Source organism: Apodemus sylvaticus, chromosome 10 (genome assembly GCF_947179515.1).
Source record: "Apodemus sylvaticus chromosome 10, mApoSyl1.1, whole genome shotgun sequence".
NCBI classification, from domain to species: domain Eukaryota; kingdom Metazoa; phylum Chordata; class Mammalia; order Rodentia; family Muridae; genus Apodemus; species Apodemus sylvaticus.
In genome coordinates this window covers 52,596,006-52,614,465 of record NC_067481.1, presented here as the reverse complement: position 1 = coordinate 52,614,465, position 18,460 = coordinate 52,596,006, and the positions used below count along the sequence as shown (strand labels likewise).

At 46.8% G+C, this 18,460-nt stretch overlaps 1 protein-coding gene and 1 long non-coding RNA gene across 6 annotated transcripts in view; one reads left to right on the top strand and one right to left on the bottom strand.

Annotated features, from left to right (window-relative positions):
• Wscd1 (WSC domain containing 1) overlaps positions 1-8,748 on the top strand; it is a 41,016-nt gene extending 32,268 nt beyond the window's left edge. For all 3 annotated transcript variants that reach the window (XM_052195705.1, XM_052195704.1, XM_052195706.1), the window contains exons 6-9: positions 787-946; positions 1,829-1,993; positions 4,665-4,865; positions 6,078-8,748. In XM_052195705.1, coding sequence (XP_052051665.1) covers positions 787-946; positions 1,829-1,993; positions 4,665-4,865; positions 6,078-6,430 — 879 coding nt within the window. In that variant the 3' untranslated portion in view covers positions 6,431-8,748. The remainder of the gene's footprint in view (positions 1-786; positions 947-1,828; positions 1,994-4,664; positions 4,866-6,077) is intronic.
• LOC127694219 (uncharacterized) overlaps positions 6,241-18,460 on the bottom strand; it is a 34,589-nt gene continuing 22,369 nt past the window's right edge. For 2 of the 3 annotated variants that reach the window (XR_007979812.1, XR_007979813.1), the window contains exon 4: positions 6,241-6,329. This is a non-coding gene — a long non-coding RNA (uncharacterized LOC127694219). The remainder of the gene's footprint in view (positions 6,330-18,460) is intronic. The other variant, XR_007979811.1, reaches the window with a different exon arrangement.

The following is an 18,460-nucleotide window of genomic DNA, read 5'->3' as shown; positions in this document are numbered from 1 at the left end:
CCCTTTATAGTAAGATTCCAAGTGGTTAAGTGTCTTGTCCATTGTTACACACTGAATGAGCCAGAATTCACATCCAGGTCTTCAGGATGTTCTCCTTGCTGTGTGATGCAGACACTCTTGAGAAGATCAAGAACTCACTTGAGAGCAGGCTGGGGCCTCCAAAGGAGGTGTGTCCAATCCCTTTGCCTGGCAGAGGCTTCTCATTTTCAGAAAGCCCCCATCATCTGAGCATGTCAGGAAAGAACAAGACTTGTGTTTTGCTATTCTTCCTTCTTTGGAGAAAAGACTATAGGGATCTGTCCCCAACTCGGCTGTGGGACCTCTAGGCCAAGGAGCTCCAGATCTATCTAACAGTATGCCACACCACACCCTGAGCTGCCCTGTGGCAGCAGAGCTGGCTTCCTGTCCTCACAAGGCCACACACACATGCATGTCAGTCTCTTCCCTGATATCCTCACCCACCCTACCACTCCTGTCAGATACGCAGCCACATCTGGGACTCAGTCCTAGGACCTGCCAGGCTCTCTGTGCTTCACGCGCCTCCTCCCATGGTGTGTCACCTGCAGAATGGATGGTGACTGTCGGCTTGTCACGGTGCACTCTGAGCTCCTGCAGGGTAGAAGTCACATCTCCATGCTCTGACTATCCCTGGTTTGAACACAGAGCCTGGTGGTCAGCCCTGCTAACCCTGTATGAGTGACAGTACCTCCACAGGGCCTAGCTCTCACCTGAGCTACAGGCACTGGCCGTTCCTTTACCTCACAGTCCTCCTCTCCTTCTCCACAGGAGTTTCCTCTGGCCATCCTCCGGGGCTGGGATTGCTACTGTGCTTACCCGACCCCCCAGTTCAGCCTGCGGGATGCTGTGGATGGAGCTCTGTGCAGTCAAGCCCCAGAGACACAAGGGCTACCTGGCTACTGCGAGGTCTACCAGACACCTGTGCAAGGTGAGCTCTGAATACTTCCTGGACTGTGCCATTGATCCAGGGCCATAGAGCTAAGGCTAGAGAGGGGAGGTATGCCTGACTGTGCAACCACGGGGCATAAGGTATGTAAGAGTTTCCAGTGTCTCTTCTCAATGGGGAGAGAGAAAAAAGGGAGGGTGAGACCAGGCTCTTTTTGAAAATATGAGCCTTTGGTGGTGGTAGCCTAAGAGGCAGAAAGGAAGAGCAGAGAGAGGGAGGCTGCGGGGGGATAATGCAGAGGGTAAGACTCAGAGACACAAGAAGGATGCGTAGGTCTCAGAAGCCTCCATGTGCTGGCATCACATCGCCTCTGCTGGTCTTAGGGATTGATTGGGGAGGACTAAGAACGATGGGGGGGGGCGACTAGGGACTGATGAGGAGGACTAGAGACTGATGGAGAGGGCTACATCATAGGGAGGAGCATCCAGAAGGAGCATCCCCACTGTTGTTCAGTGCCTCCAGGGATCATCCCCAGCAGCTTGTTTTTCTGCCAGCATCGCTGGGGAAGGAACATAAGAAGTACAGTTGTTGGCCTCAAAATACCCAGCTTCGGTTCACTGCGCTGCAGTGGCGTGGCTAGGTCCAGACACAGCCCTGTCCACCTCCCCTGGCAGAATCTGGAGTCTGCAGTGTTATGTCGAGAGGTGTTGGGTGTCCCAGAGGGACAGAGTGGGGCAAGGATTCCCTAGAGCATCCGATTCCCAGCCGTCAGGGATGGGAGGCCTTATCACATCACCAGCCACTGACCTGCAGAGCAAGGTATGGGTGGCAGGTTCCTTAATCACCAGTTCCTGTCCAGAGGACTCCAGCAGTGGCTCTGAGATCATAGTGCTGGGGACTTCATGGTGACTTGTGGCCTTTCAGATACCCGGTGCACAGACAGAAAGTTCCTGCCTAACAAGTCTAAGGTGTTTGTGGCTCTGTCGAGCTTCCCGGGAGCTGGGAACACATGGGCAAGGCACCTGATCGAACATGCCACTGGCTTCTACACGGGAAGCTACTACTTCGATGGAACCCTGTACAACAAGGGTAAGCCAGGCTTGCAGTGGTGGGGACTGGGACAAGCCATAGCCCTCTCATAAGACAGCCCTCCTTGTCACACTAGAAGTTTGCCATAGTCCCCCAGTCATTAAGGGTGAAAGTTAATCTGTTCATTCCTCTTTTTTCCTAGGCAAAGGGGTAGCTCATCATCATTAAACAAACAAACAAACAAACAAGCAAAACAGTTATTTAAATTGGTCCAGAAATGGTCAAGAACTGTGTGTTTTCTAATCTTTCCCTTGGAGAAATAAGAGGCCTCGTTTTACTGAGTAAATTAACTTAAATGGTCCAAGTCTGCATGCTGCTTGAGAAGGAAGACCCTCAGACAAGTCAAGTGGCATCTAAATTTAGTAAAATGTATTTCTCAGTTGTCAAGTGGCACAGCATTTGCTCTGGGTTTCTTAGCCGGAGTTTGGTTTGCTAAACCGCCAACACTGTCAGAAACAAAAACAACCTAGAGGGATGGATGTGTCTGTGTTTGGCAGCAAGTTCTCAAACTGGTTGTGCATATGTGTAACCAGCCCCATCTTCTAGAGATGCTAAGGGTGCCTGCAGATGGGGCAGGGGCTGAGGCAGAGGCAGTTGCCAGCTAAGCACATGGTCCTACTTTCTCTGGCTGGCCCCTGTGTCCAGGCTGCAGTGACCTACAATGCTTGCCTAGAAGGCCTGTACCAGCTGCCTGGAAATACATGTAGATGGGGCCAAAGTGTGGGATAGCCAGCTTCAATGCTGCCAGGAGGCACCTGGCTGTGGGCTCTCAGACAACAACCTGTCATTCATAGTTATAGTTGGCATCCAAGCCTGTTTGGTAAGGTCACTCAGGGCAAAGACTTCTGGTATTTGGCCCATGGCAGTAGCAAGTTTTGGTGGGTAATCCTCACTTCTGGTTCAAGAGTTGGAATTTTCAGGAACCAGGAAGCCCTGCTGGTATTGTAGAAATGGGTGTTTTATGACCACTACCAGAGGGAGGCTTCTGACTCTGGTTTCCAAAACTCCAAGGTAAGATTTATGGAGCCTGTTGTCTGAGCTGGGTGTCCTGGGCGAGACTGACCTATGGGATAGGGACTCCAGGCAACATCTCTCCAGAAAGACCTTCCATAGCATCCCACTCTGTGGTCTCTTCTGCTCTCTTCCCTTGAGCCCCTGGGCTCTGCATGTGGGCCACACCACCTTCTAGGCCATAGCCTCTAAGTCAGAGTCTGCTTTTGTTCCTTTATTGCGTCTGTATTTATCCTTGCTGTTGTTGGGGCAGCGTACCCTGGGAAAAGCGACTCAAGTGAGCAAGGGCTTATTTGACTGACAGTTTGAGATGGAGTCCATCAGGATAGTCAAGGGTAAAGGAGACAGAAGTGGATGGTCACACTGTATCCATCCATGGTCGGGAAGAACAAAAGCAAGGAATGCTTGTACTTAGCCAGTTCCCTCCTCTTCCGGGGTCAGGAGATGGTGTCACCTTCTTGTAGGGTGGGTCTTCCTCCCTCAATTAACCCAATCAAGATAATCCCCCACAGGCATGCCCAGGGGCTAAATAATCCCTCACAGGTGTTCCTCTCCTGCCACCCCAGGTTTGTCTTCTAGCCAAGTCCAAGCTTACTGAGCTGACAGTATCAGCCATCAAATGATCCAGAGTTCAGCACGAGGAGGCGTAAGAACTTAGGAATCCTGTGTCTCTGGGATCAATGAATACAGCCTGGTCTTTCCTACCAGTTGTCCCTCCAGGTTCTGAGTGCTCCTATACCAAGGAGCCTAGGAAGGATGCGTGCTGGTAGCAGAGATGCTGATCTGGGGGACAGCTCTCCATCCATGGAAACTGGGTTGTAGGTCCTCAGATGCTGTGGGTAAAGCCTTCAACAGAACTGCCCTGGAGCCTGTAGTAAGGAATCTCTAATTATATGATAATCCAGGGACCTGTGGCAGGATATGGCATAAGGTCAGCCACTGGTCGATGACGTCTGTCTTGTCTCCAGTGGGAGGTGTCTAGAAGATAGGGGCTTTACAGGGACATCGGAGGGCATACGAACAGAGCTCTGCCGTTGTCAGGATGCTGTGTGATATTGTGCAGATCACACCAACTCTGAGCCTCAGTCTTCCATTGGGGACAAAATTCATTTTTTAAAGATATCTTTTTATGTATAGTTTACTTTTATGTGCACTGGTGTTTTGTCTGTACGTCTATCTGTGTGAGGGTATCAGAAGCCCTGGAACTGGAGTGACAGACAGTTGTGAGCTGCCATATGGGTGCTGGAAATTGAATCCGCATCCTCTGGAAGAACAACCAGGGCTCTTAACCACTGAGCCATCTCTCCAGTCCCGGGACAAAATTCTTTACAATACTCCTCTAAAATTATCTTTCTGGAAAATCCACATGTGTGTCACCTTCTGGCTCTATGGTCAGGATCCTGCCCCTTGACTCCTGGGGACTGTGGGAAATAATTTGCCTCATGATGATATAGGAACATCTTTCTCACTGAGAGACACCTCCTGTGCATGCTTTCCCTGAGACAAGAGTCACTCCCGTGGAGGCCTCTCCTGTCCCCATCCTGCCCCTCAGAACGTCTTCAGATGTCACCAGTCCTCGTGTTATTGTGGAAGCAGGATCACTCCACATGAGCGTGAGGGTTCTTTCCTCTAGACAAGTTCTCTCATTCCTCCCGAGCAGGGTTCAAGGGTGAGAAGGACCATTGGCGGAGCCGGCGCACCATCTGTGTGAAGACGCATGAGAGTGGCCGGAGGGAGATCGAGATGTTTGACTCGGCCATCCTGCTGATCCGGAACCCCTACAGGTCCCTGGTTGCTGAATTCAACAGGAAATGTGCTGGACACTTGGGCTATGCCCCTGACCGCCACTGGAAGAGCAAAGGTGAGGGACAGATGTCCTGAGCGAGGGACTGACATGTGGCAGTGTGATGCAGGATCAGAATACACATCTGCCATGCAGATGCTAGGCCAAAACTTTCCTCTATCCACCCTCAGGTGTGTGTCGAGGTTGTGCATACCTAGATTTTGCACAGAGCTGGGACAGCTCTAGATGTCCATGGCCCTGACTGCCCCTCTGCCTGAATGAACTGTGACCCTCCGTCAGAAAAGGAGGCCATACCCACATGCCATTCAGAAATGGGACAATGATGTGCATCCCTGCTTTGTGTTCAGGGTTCAGCACAACAGTTCTGAGGCTGCCCCCCGGCCCCCCCCCCCATGACTCTACTATATTCTGAAGGGAAATCATTGTAAATTCACAGCTTTCCAGATAAGCCCAGAATAGCTTGATTTGACCAAGATGCCTGTGTGGTGCTTGCTTGGCAGTGCTGGGTCTCAAGCCCTATTTCTAGTTAGCTTTGACTACTATAACAAGGCAGCACAGATAGGAGTGCTTAAATAATATTCTTTATTCTTCATAGTTCTAGAAGCAGCATGATTCAGTGTCTGGCAAAGCATTTTCTCCAACTTTTAGATAGCACTCCATGGCCTCGTGGGAGAGGTGCTCTCCTTGTAGAGACTCTAATCCCATCTCAAGGTCTCCATCCTCACGACTTCATCTAACCTGCATTGCCTTCCCAAAGCCTCTTCTATACATACAATCATATTGAGGTCTACGGAAGTCAATGTGTGTTACAACCATTTCGGTTATATCACCCTGATGTGAGGTGGATTATATATCCTGTTATATAAGTTATATAACCTGATTTGAGATGGATTGCTTGGGTTAGCATCAGATTTTGATCCTTTTATACTGCTCTGCCATCAGGCCCTAGGTCCTACAGGCTCACCTAGACCCCTCACTGTCCAGGAAAGGCCCAAAGGGCAAAGAACTCACATAGAGGAGAGAGCCCGTTCTTGCTTGTCACATGACAGACTATACTTATCTGAACTTGGCACCCAAGGTCACTGTTTTCCAGGCAGAGCTAGGACTCTTCCAAGTCTAACCTGGTAGAAACCCTGGATTCACACTGGATTCCCAAATGGGTCAGCCGTGGGCAGTGAGAAGTCGAAAGCTGGCAGCACACCGCTCCTGCAGAGCCAGTAGCCGTGAGATGAGAAGCAGTCCTGACTCATACTTCTCTCCCCTCTCCAGAATGGACGGACTTTGTGAATAGCTATGCCTCCTGGTGGTCCTCACATGTCCTAGACTGGCTCAAGTATGGAAAGCGGCTGCTGGTCGTGCACTATGAGGAGCTGCGGCACAGCCTGGTGCCCACACTTCGGGAGATGGTGGCCTTCCTCAATGTGTCTGTGAGCGAGGAGCGGCTTCTCTGTGTCGAGAACAACAAAGAGGGCAGCTTCAGGCGGCGTGGCCGACGCCCTCATGACCAGGAGCCCTTCACCCCTGAAATGAAGGACTTGATCAATGGCTATATCAGGACAGTGGACCAGGCCTTGCGTGACCACAACTGGGCTGGGCTGCCCAGGGAGTATGTGCCCAGATGATAGGCCCACCCTGATTTCCTGCTCCTGCTGAGATGCAGTTACACTGATGGGCTGAACACTGCTCTAGTGCATTGATCCATGGACCCCTGGGATGCATGGGGGCTGGCACACAGTCAGCAGGGTGTTCTTGGAGGTGCTGCTTTGTGGGTTGGGGATCCTGGGCAGCACAAGGCTTCCTCAGAGAGATGTGCATCCCAGTGCGCTCCTTGCCGGACACTTACGCATCCTCAGACACACTTAGACGTCACCCCATTCTCACAGTGACCATTTTAATGTGCCTAAGCCACTTGAGTGGGGTGTGCCAGACACTCCCAGCTTTGCACACACAGACAGAAATGGACACACACACACATGTGCCAGAGACTGGCTATCTGCCTCACACATACACATGTGCACACACTCCAGGCTTCCGGAGGCTCTGGGTTTCTTGGGTTTAGTTGGATGCAAACTGGCTTTTGGGGGCCCTTGGCTCTGGAATATTGTGTTGGAGAGGCGCTGTTGATCTGAGTAGTGCACTGTAGTGGGGCTGGAAGTGCACAACAGACTGTTGCTGATGGGTACTGTCTGACCCTGGCTGCTTGTCTGACATCCCATAAATGTGTGTGCGGTGACATCCTGGCACTGCAAACACTGTGCCTCTGCCTGTCTCTTCTCTATGGATGGTAACTGGCCACGTTGTGCAGCCTGGAGCCCACTGCTGCTCACCAAATCCCAACAGGCACACATGCTGACTTTAGGACACCCACTGCCATTCATCTTAGTCCAGTTACTCTCTTTCAACTAACAACATCAGAGCAACTCAGAGTAGGCCACTTGCTTCTTTGGCTGAATGTTTTAGGAAACTGGAGCATCAAGCCCTGCCCATAAAGAGTGAGGGTCAGAGGATGGAGTGGGGGGCTTGGCCTTCAGGGCATCTCCAGACTCACGGGAGACCATATGTAGCAGGAGGGGTTTGTGGTGGACATGGGAGACCCTAGATGGTATGTCTCAGGGACCACTGGGACCAGTTGCCTCACATGCTAACAGCTCCCTGCCTTATGAAGGTCATACAGAAAGTTCTATGAAAGCCAACGATAGAGACATCCGCCCACATGCTCAGCACTTGAGAGCTGGAAGCAATATAATCAAGTGCTCATGGTCATCTTCAACTACGTAGGGAATTTGAGGCTAGCTGCTCTGCACAAAAGAAAAAAGTTCTAGGTGTTGCTAAAAGAGCTTGGAATACTTCTGTTTCTCCCTGGGTGACAGCTTTCCCTGATACTGCATTCAGTCTGGCACTGTCACCATGTCACTGGCCCTGCTACACTCTCTGTCTTTATCTTTGTAGTCATCCTTGATCCTTTTCTTTCATTGAAGGATAGTAAAATACTGATACAGTCTTACTCAGTCACCTCCACTCTGCCCTCTGTGCTGCTCAAAGGATAGGAGGTGGGCGTGACAACGCCCACTTGCCCCCTTCCTGGCCATCTCACCAGCTGTGGGGTTGTCCTAATGGGAAACCAGTCAGAGGAATGTATGTGTTGTGTGGTCTCAGGCTGATCCTGGGATCATCAAGGGATGCTTCGTGGCAGTCTTGAGATGGTTTTGAATGAGAATGGTGTCTGCTAAGAAGGGAAGGACAGTTGGGTGGAGAGCAACACGTACCTGTGTTCAGAGGCCTAGAGACCCCGGTGTGCATGTAAAGAGATGGGATAGCCCTAAGTGCAGACTCAGACAGAGTGGAGACACAAACATGGATTCCATTCTTGGCCTTTTACTATTCATCCCATCCTGACAGCCTGAGATCAAAATAACCACTTATGCACATAGCTGTCTTGGGTCACCTTGGCTGCCTGTATGTGTTGGGCTCAGAGATGGGTATAGGTTGCAAACAAGGTACAGGAGTGGGAGTAAGAGGTAGGGGTTGGTAAGCCTGAACTCTGGAGGGCTTCTCTATGTAAGGTGACCCTGGCAGGGTGTAGTGTCCTGGGAAGGCACCAGGGAAGCATCCCTCAACCCAAGCAAAACCATATAGAAGGAAAGGCAGGGTAGACAGTTGAGAGGATGGTCATGGGAAGACCCAATCTTGCTCCGTGGCTAGAGTATGGAGGCTGGAGTCCCTGTTTGGAGCCATAGGGTGGGTGGGGGTGTTATTACCACAGAACTGCCTCACACAGCTACATATCTGCTCCTAAGCTTCCATGTCCTTCCTGCAGAATCTATTCTTTTTAAATCACTCCCCATTGCCTGCCTGTAAGTCCTGTTCCCACTTCCTTGTCTGTTTTGTTTTGTTTTGTTTTGAAACCCACTAAGTTTAATCAGGACCATCTGTGAAACCACAGGCTTGAAACTATTTGTTGGGGAGCAGTGAGCTCATCAGTGAGTACACAACTAAAGACAACATCTGACCTATCCTCAGAAGCCATCAGTACCCCATTGTTCATAAGGAGTAGAGCCATTTGGGACACACACCCATCTATGATTGACTTGTTAGTATGCCTAGTCTTAGACTGGCCCATTGTAAGCAACCACAGCAGTGGTGAGATCATGATTCCATTGACTGTCTCATGGCAGAAGACAGCATTTCAGAGCTCTGTAGTTCCTCTATCCACCCTGCAGTTCCTATGCTCTTACCATCTCCTCTTCTGAATAGTTCTCTGATCCTTAGAGATGGTAGGTAGGTCGAACATCTTCCTTAGGGCTGAGTTTATGACCATCACTTATTCACAGTATCTTGAGCAGCCATGACTCTCTTTATTCATCACCTTTCAAAGTAGTTTTCCCAATCAAAACTGAGAGTAGCATTTGTCTATGAGTTTAAACACATTTAGAAAGCAGTATGATCCTACATCAACCTAACATAAACAACACTAGTAAGTTCTCCCTGCAGCCTAGGCTCTCCGTAGCCATGGGTTTTTAATGTTCCAGGCATGGATTCCCTTTTATGGATTGGGCCTCAAAACTAAGCTTAGAGTGTTTGGTTGTCCCCATAATAGCCATGCCATTATTATGCCAGTAGGCAGGTATTGTCTGGCAGGTTGATGCCATAGTTTGTAGAGTTCTCAGGTAAAGTCATCAATGTCCTAGTTGGCTTTCCTGTCACTCTGGCAAACACTATGAGCAAAAGCAATTTGAGGTCAAAAATTTATTTTGCCTTATAGATTACAGTCCATCCTTGAGGGAAATCTAAGCAGGAACTGAAATAGAGAACACTAAGAAATGCTGCTTACTAGCTTACTTTCCCAGTCTTGCTCAGTTACCTCTCTTAAGCAGCCCAGGCCCACCTGCCTGGGGATAGTTCTACCCACCATGGCCTAAGCCCTTCCTCATCAATTAGTGATCATGAAAATACCGCATAGATGTGGCCATAGGCTCAGCTTATGGGGAAACTCAATTGAAGTTCCCTCTTCCTAGGAAAGTCAAGTTGACAACTGAATGTAACTGTGACAAAGTCTTTTCTACCACAGTAGTTTGCCTTGCTCCTTGCAGTACTGTGAAAGCTGACCATCGGGAAGAGGCTACAGATACAGCTTAATTATCTCTGTATATTGTACTCGAAATGCAATAGTGCTTTTTCAACTAGTTCTCTGGCCTTATATTGTTTTGGTTTCTCATTACTCTGGGGCCTCCATGACTGTCCTGGTTAGTCTTTCTGTCAACTTGACACAACTAGAGTCAATTTGGAAGAGAGGACCTCAACTGAGAAACTCCCCTATCAGATTTCCCTGTAAGCAAGTCTTTAGTGCATTTTCTTAATGATTATTGTTTGTAGACCCAGGTTACTGAGGGCAGTGCTGTCCCTGCACTTGTTTTCCTAAATAGTATAAGAAAACAGGCTAGAAAGCCACGAGGAACAAGACAAGAAGTAGCGCTCCTTTATAGCTTCTGCTCCAGTTCCTGCCTCCTGGTTGTTGCTCTGAGTTCTGCCCTGACTTCCCTAAGTGAAGTTCTTTTTGTCATTTTGTTTTGTTTAATTAAACCAATAGAACCCCTAACTAAGAAGGCCAACAATTCATAAGGAGGTATCCCATACCTGGCACTAGAGTTTTTGTTTCAGAACCCCTGGATATTTGGCTCGTCATCATTCAGCCATGCAGGCTACCACCCTTCAACCTGACTTCCGATGCCCAGGTCTCAATGGGGTAACATAAACAATACAAGAGTTAAGACAATCTGTCCCCCATAAGAATTGCCAAGCTTGAAATTATGACCCCCTAATGAGAACAACTTAGGGAGGGGGGAAACCACAGGACACAAAATTCAAAAGGACTTAGAAACATGTTCAAAAATTTTAGACTAGACACAGATAAACACCTGAATCAACTCAAAGAATATACGAATAAAACATTTGAGATGTGGAAAAAGAAGCCACTGAATGAAATGACAATTTAGGATACGAAAGAAGAATTCAATGAATAAATAGAGAATCTAAAGAAAACCCAAACTGAAATCAAATGAAATGAAAGAAAAAAAACCAATAAATCAAATAAGAAGCTCAGTGGAAAACTTCACCAACAAAATGAATCACATGGAAGACAGTTTGGGAATTTGGAGACAAAGTAGAGGAACACATTACTTGAAATAACTTGGTTAAATCACAAATGGAATGTGCAGGATCTTTGAGGCACCATGAAAAGACCAAATCTGTAGAACCTATGCTTGTCTCTCCCTCAGGATAACTCAGTTCAACATTTGGGAAGGCTGGAGTCTCCATAAATATGCACTGGCTTGGGATAGCCCCATGGTCCACTCTAAAGCAGTTGAGGCCCGCCCTAGGAGTGTCTATGGTGCCTCGAAGGGGAGTCAGGAAACACCTGCATTCCAAAGTCTCAAATAAGTAACAGACATGATGTCATGATACAGAGAGCAGACAGTTCTAGCTTCCTCCTGAGATGACACGGCCTACTGCTAGTACCCAATAGATCCCCAAAGGAGGACCAAGAAGGGAAAAGTGTGGATGGAAACTTGATAGGGTCTACAGCCAGGTATGACACCCTAGACTTCCCCTACCACCCCAAGAGGATGCAAGAGTAGCAGTGCCAGAGAGTTTAACTGGGTAGTTGGGGTGATGTGTACTCCAACTTGAGGACCTGGGACTGCCAGGTACCCAAGAACTTTACCTCCTTTCAGATGGAACGCCACCAGCTCACACCACCTTGAGGTTCACTGTGTTGGATGAATAAAAGAGTGCATGGGCCCTGTAGTCGTGGCTGACCTTAAGCAGTACCTGATAGGCGGGGATATCTGCCCACCCTTTTGAAGAAGTCCATTTAACTCATCTACAGCTCTCAGCTCCATAGAGGATGATACCACACCCATTAGCCAAATCATAAAAGCCAATCTGTCTGGAAGGCAGACGATGTGGCAACTTCATCAGGACCCAATTAGAACAAAACCCTAACCATCTACAGATTCCAACTCTAGTAACAAGGCTATGAAGTGGCACAAACCTGTGTTTAAAACATGTAATTTTCATGGATTTTATCTCCTGTTGTGGATCAATTTGGAAAAACCAAAATATATAATTTTAAAGAACTAAAACACATTCTGATAATCTCAGTGATGTGTAAATGAGGGAGAAGAATAGACAGGCTCCCGGGCCCTGGGAAGAAAACTGCTTAATTATGTGAACATCTTATAATGAAGCTTCTTGCAGCTAAAATTAGATTTTGAGTGCATGAATATGCGAGCATGTTTGCACATCAGAATGCAGTTTTTCCTCTTAAAAGTAGCAAGAGCTCCTTGGTTCTCATGGAGGCCCCAAGAGCAGGGGGAGGAAGAGCTGAAGGTTATCCTTATGGCTGCAAAAGTCCTTAGAGCTCAACTTTCTTTTAGACTCGGAAACCGGGGATGTTAAAATCCAATCTATCCAAAGCAGTCCCTAGAGAGCTAGGGAGGAACTGATTCCTCTGACCTCTGACCTTGTGTTGGTTGCCACTGGTTGTTGGGTGTGTTGATCTTAGCAAGGCATGAGTAGACAGATATTTGAATAATGGGAGAATGAGGGTTGAACTGATCTGTGGACTTTTTCAGCTCTGGTCTCAGTCTCTCCATAAAATGAGAGGAGTAGTGGAGGTTGACTTCATTTCCAATGTCTGTTCACCTCTTCTGTCTCCACAGCCCCTCATTTTTTTTTCTGAACCAACATATAATCTGACTCTCACTGTGCTAGCTGGTTGTGTGTGTCAACTGGACACAAGCTAGAGTTATCACAGAGAAAGGAGCATCCGTTGAAGAAATGCCTTCATGAGATCCAAGTAGGACATTTTCTCAATTAGTGATCAATGGGGGAGGGCCCAGCTCATGGTAGTTGTGCCATCCCTGGCCTGGTGGTCCTGGTTCCTACAAGAAAGTAGACTGAGCAAGCCAGGGGAAGCAAGCCAGTAAGCAGTACCCTCCACGGCCTCTGCATCCACTCTTGCCTACAGGTTCCAGCCATGCTTGAGTTCCTGTCCCACCTCCTCCAATAATGGATTGTGATCTGGAAGTGTAGTCCAATTAATGCTTTTCCTTCCCCAACTCTCTTTTTGGTCATGGTGTTTCATTGCAGCAATAAAACCCTGTCAAAGACATTCACCATCATCAGGTAAAACTCTTGGTCTAGGCTTTTATCATCAGTATGGTCCATGTCTGGCTGTAATGACTGATCCTTGTTCAACCATGTGAGTTAAGTTTGTAGACTTTTCTTGGAATATTAGGCAGCACTTGTCTGCCTCTATTAAATGTGTAGGAGGATTCAGGGTGGCCAGGTGACTTGAGACCTTGATAGACTCACTCTCCCTAAGGGAAGGAAGAAAATTGCTAGGATTGGAAGATCACTTTCTTCAGGGTGAGGCTGGGTGTGAAAGACTTAGATGGAAGCTGTGCTAAGATGAATGGCAGTGTGTAACGGTGACCTGAGTATCCTTAGGAGAGAATTCCTACTGGACACTTGGCCCAGACAGTCCATCAGTTGTCCAGACAGTTGTCTCGGTTAGTCCTCACCAACCCTTTGATGTAGTTATTACCTGATTACTGTCTCTGCTTGACAGATAAGAAGACCAGGATAACAACTACGACTGTAAAAGCCTGGCCCTGTTGTGTTTCCCATAATATCTGGAGAAAATCATGTGGTATTAGAGAGTGTTCTTGGTAATTGGTTTAGATTGCAGGTGAGGCCCACTTCAAAAAATAACTGTTGACAGTGACTTCATGAGCCATAAATTGCCATCCAAAGAAAGGTAAGTATGATGGTTAATACGGACTGTCAAGTTGGCAGGATCTAGAATCACCTTGGAGACAAATTTTAGGGTGTGTCTATGAGGAAGTTTCTAGGTTGGGTTCACTGAGGTGGGAAGACCCAGCCTGACTGTGAGCAGTGCCATTCCATGGGCTGGGATCTCAGACTGAGTGAAAAGCTGAGCATGCACACTCATCTTTCTTTGCTTCCTAACGGCTACTGTCATGTGACCAGCTGCCTCATACTCCAGCTGCCATTCTTTCAGTGATGGCCTGTGTCCTCAATCTGTGAACCAAAGTGCACACTCCCTTCCTTAAGTTACTTTTGACATGTGTGTTGTTAGAGTAAATGAAAATAACTAATACAGCCCATGATGAACCATTGAGCTCTAGGTTTTTGCCAAATGGAATATGGAAATTGGGTCAAGCAGAAGTGGTGTCATTGGAGGAGATCTGGGATGAAGCCACCACAGCCCTCTCTTCTGCCCTGTCCCCTTAACTCCATTGTGGACTAAAAATCAGAGGGTCAAATGAAGTGATATCTTGTTCCTTCCTTTGAGGTCTTCTTGGAATGTCTGAATGCCTATAGTATGCCAGGGTAGAGGTCTTCTGGTTGTATAAAGGACAAAGATCAGGAAGTCAATGTATGTTTGTTCACAGTTACCCCTTAGTCATTAAAGCTAGATTTCCCAGGCCTCATGAGACTACCTACCGTGAAGAAACATTATAGGAACCCCAGATCTTACCATGGGAATATGAGAAAATCTACCCTAAATTGTAAATTTGTTTACTTCTATAAAATGAAGATTCTTGGTATCAAACATACGTGACAAGAACTCCAACTGAGGCTGTAAATATAGCATACGCAGAACAAATTAGCCCCTTAGCACCTGAGAGCTCTTTTATTCATGTTCAGATATCAATAACATTCTGGGTTTGAAGGTAGAGTTATGGATGATAATGACATCAGTGGTCTTATAGGTCACCAAGTTCTCACTGTGTCTGAGAGAGAAGTGGAGAAGGAGAAACTCTTGTTTCTGAGATTGACCAAAGTTTTGCCTGTTTATATTACAGATAAGAAAAATGAGGTTCAGAATGGGTGTCATATAATGTGAAGCTATGAGAATAGGGGTTTCAGCGGGGACTGGAAGGTAGTTATGTCCCTAGACTACCCCATCACCTCCACACTATAGCTCTGAACCTTTTTCAAGAAGTTAATGGAGGTCCAGCAAGATGGTTTCACGGGTAAATGTACTGCCTTAGGGTTTTATTGCTGTTAACAGACACCATGACCAAGGCAAGTCTTATGAAGGGCAACATTTAAATGAGTCTGGCTTATAGGTTCAGAGGTTTAGTCCATTATCATCAAGGCGGGAACATGGCAGCATCCTGGCAGGTCTGGTACAGGAGGAGCTGAGAATTCTACATCTTCATCTGAAGGCTACTAGCAGAATACTGACTTCCAGTAGGAAGGATGAGGGTCTTAAAGCTCACACCCACAATGCCTTGTCTGCTACAACAAGGCCACACCTACTCCAACAGAGCCACACCTTCTAATAGGGCATGTCTCTTGGCCAGCACACAAACCATCACAGGTATTTATTGCCAAGCCTGACAATCTAAATTCAGTCCCTGAATTTACATGGTAGAAGAAGAAAACAAACTTCCGAGGGTTGTCCTCTGTCACACATATGCACACACACACACACACACACACACACACACACACACACACGCACACGTATAAATACCAATGGAAATTAAATAAGTGTGAGTATTGACTCATTTGGAAGTGACACTATTTTTTTTCACTGCTAATCCATTGCCAAGATGCTTTACAGTGAGTTCTTGAGTTCCCTTCTTAAGGCCATTGATCAAGCATCCCTACTACTTGGAAAGCTGCTCAAGGGAAGTGTTCTGGGCCACCTCCAGACACGTGTTAGATGTGTGCTCTTCCTTCCAAAGTGGGAGTGAACCACTGTATCATGTGGTAATGGCAGCTCTTGTCTGCTGGAGGAAGAATGATCTAGTGAACTAATGCCAAAGCCCCAGCGACTCTTGGAATGAAGTGTGTGCTTTTTTGGCCTAGTATCATATATCTCATTATATATATATATATATATATATATATATATATATATATATATATATATATATATATATATGAATGATACTTGGTGACTAATCTATTGCCAAGCCTACAATATCAGGTCTTTGAAGCTCTCAGAAATGCTAGGAGCTTCATACAGATGCTGACTGAGACAGAGACGACCTGGGCTCCCATCTGGGAGAATAATTTACTTGTTACGTGGCCTTAGGCAAGAATCTCCCCTCTCTGAATTTCCTCTTTTAAAATCAATTAAAGTTTAAGAATCATCTAAATCTTCATCCAGCTTATGGATTCTAAATTGATTTGGCTTAACTCATCAACATAATCATGTGGAAAAGAGTGATTCTTATAACCCCCTCAAAACATAGGACCCCACCATTGACTGCATAGCAGATGGACTTCATTTGCTTGACTTCTCTTAATTTTGATTAGATTTTCCCAAATGGAGAGTGTCCTGGACAAAACAAAATACTAATGATATTTTTTCTTTATTCCTTCCATTTTTTTCTGCTTGTTATAATTCAATAAATATATTCTCCAACACTTCTCATTCACTTGAAAAGCTGTATCCATATATTTTCATCGTTAGAGTTTTAAGCCACCAGAGACAAGGGCAGTGTGGTGTTTTTGTATTTATCTTTGTAACCTCAGCCACCAGCACAAGACCTGGTTTACCAGGAGGCCAAGGGAATGTAGGTAGAATAAAAATAGGAGCTAATGGAAATCCAATATCACCTAGGTGTTAGGAGTTTTTAAGATAATAATACTGTCCTGAGGAATACAACCATGCGTTTGCTGTTCGGGAGATGCTGTGGAAGACAGTTAATGGGGTGTCGCCATCAGCAGTGTGTTAAATAGTTCAGAGATGGATCAGAGCTGTAACTGCTCAGAGCAGCAGGTGTGAATAGCAGAGAAATATGGCATACACCAAATTGTGTTGGAACGTGGTTTTGAGCCACCATGCTAGTTTGTGGCCCGCCATCTGTTCCTAACTCTTGGAAAAGAACAGGACACATATTGGCAAAATCCCTGTCCATGGATGTCCAGAAAGATAGTCTAATGACAGTCTATACTGTCTTGGCTCTCCACCAGAGCCTTGCTATGGCTGTTTGCCTCAGGACAGGTGAGGATCTGCAGCTTCCCTACCTCTCCCGGTTCTATAGTTCCTTATCTAAAATCAGCCACAAAGTTTACAGCAGAACATTTTTCTTTTGATAGAAGTCTTCTTTCTAGAGTTTGGGATGTAGTTAGATTGGTTAAAACTGTTTGCTTAGCATGCACAAATCCCTGGGCTCAATCCATAGCACTTAGAGGCAGCAAGCAAGCCACAAGCTACCATCTTCTGCAGCCAGTTCTTGGAAATGGCATCACATCATTTGGATTACTACTGTACCCATCAGAAGCAAGTCACCCAGCCCAGGACAGGAGTACAAAGGAACACAGACCTCTAGGGGCATTCAACATCAGGACCTACTGCTTGCCCACTGAGGGTGCCTGAAGTCATGGCCCAACTGGAGGCTTCTTGCACTGGACCTCACCTTACTCTTATACACCCTTCAGCATCTTCAGCTGAGTTTCTACAAACAAGTAATGTGGTTGGACTCCTGACTTAATCAGTATTGGAAATGAGGGATTCTACAGTCTCATTCCTCACAACCGTGGTCGAAAGAAAGTGTGTGTGTGTGGGGGGGGGGGGGGCTCATGTATATGCATTACATGTCATAGCAGTACAAAAAGATCAGAAGACAGTTTCCAGTGTTGGTCTTCACCTTCAGCCTATTTCAGTTATAACCTCTTAACATTTGCGAAGCTAGTTGCCCTGCCAGTTCCCATTGCCTCTGCCTCCCATCTCCCAGTCAAGAATGGTGGGATTACAAGTTCGATACTAAGCCCATTGTTGCAGAGGTTCTGGGGGGGGGGGCTCTAAACTCAGGTCCTCATACTTGTACAGTAATCACATTTCCCACTGAGCTATTCCCCCCCCCCCAACACTGCCATCACTTATTCCATGGTCTCCACCTCAACGAGTCAGGGAACCAATAAGAAAGATTCACTCTGGCTAGACAGTCTAGTGGATGGCCCATGCTACTGGTCCACCATGAAATCCATTCTTAACAAAATCCATTAGTCCCTTTTATGCCGAGGTTTCCCCCCATACCATAGACACATTAACCTCCATCAGATAATTAAGGGCTTGGCTTACCATGGGAGACCTCAAATGTCATCTTTCTGCCACCCAATACATCTTTAAATGACACGGACTCTAATGAGATGTTCAAATATAGAAAACTGAATGACTCCTTGCTTTCATGTGACATTTATTCAGCCAGAGTGATCAGACTCCATCACTACATTACTTCCGATTTCTACCTGACCTTGGATGGTGTAGGGTAATCTTTAAGGAAACTATCCATTTAATCTTCCTAGCCTTATTAGCATTTAATTGCTCTGACAAATTTCCAAATGTACAAAGGATGTTAAGATTATAATTCAATTTTCCTCTCAAACAGCCCAGTAGCCAAGGGCAGTGGGGCCATCTCTGGCACAGCTGAGTTCGGATTAGGATAGCATCCTGGCCTGTGCTGGCTTTTGCTGCTCTGAGTACCCTGAGCGATGATACCGGTGCTCCACAGGTACCACCGGGGACCCCTCCATGGCCACACCCTCCTCCTTTCTCAGTGGACTGACTTGGCTATGCACTTCAGAGTGATGAGCTACAGGAA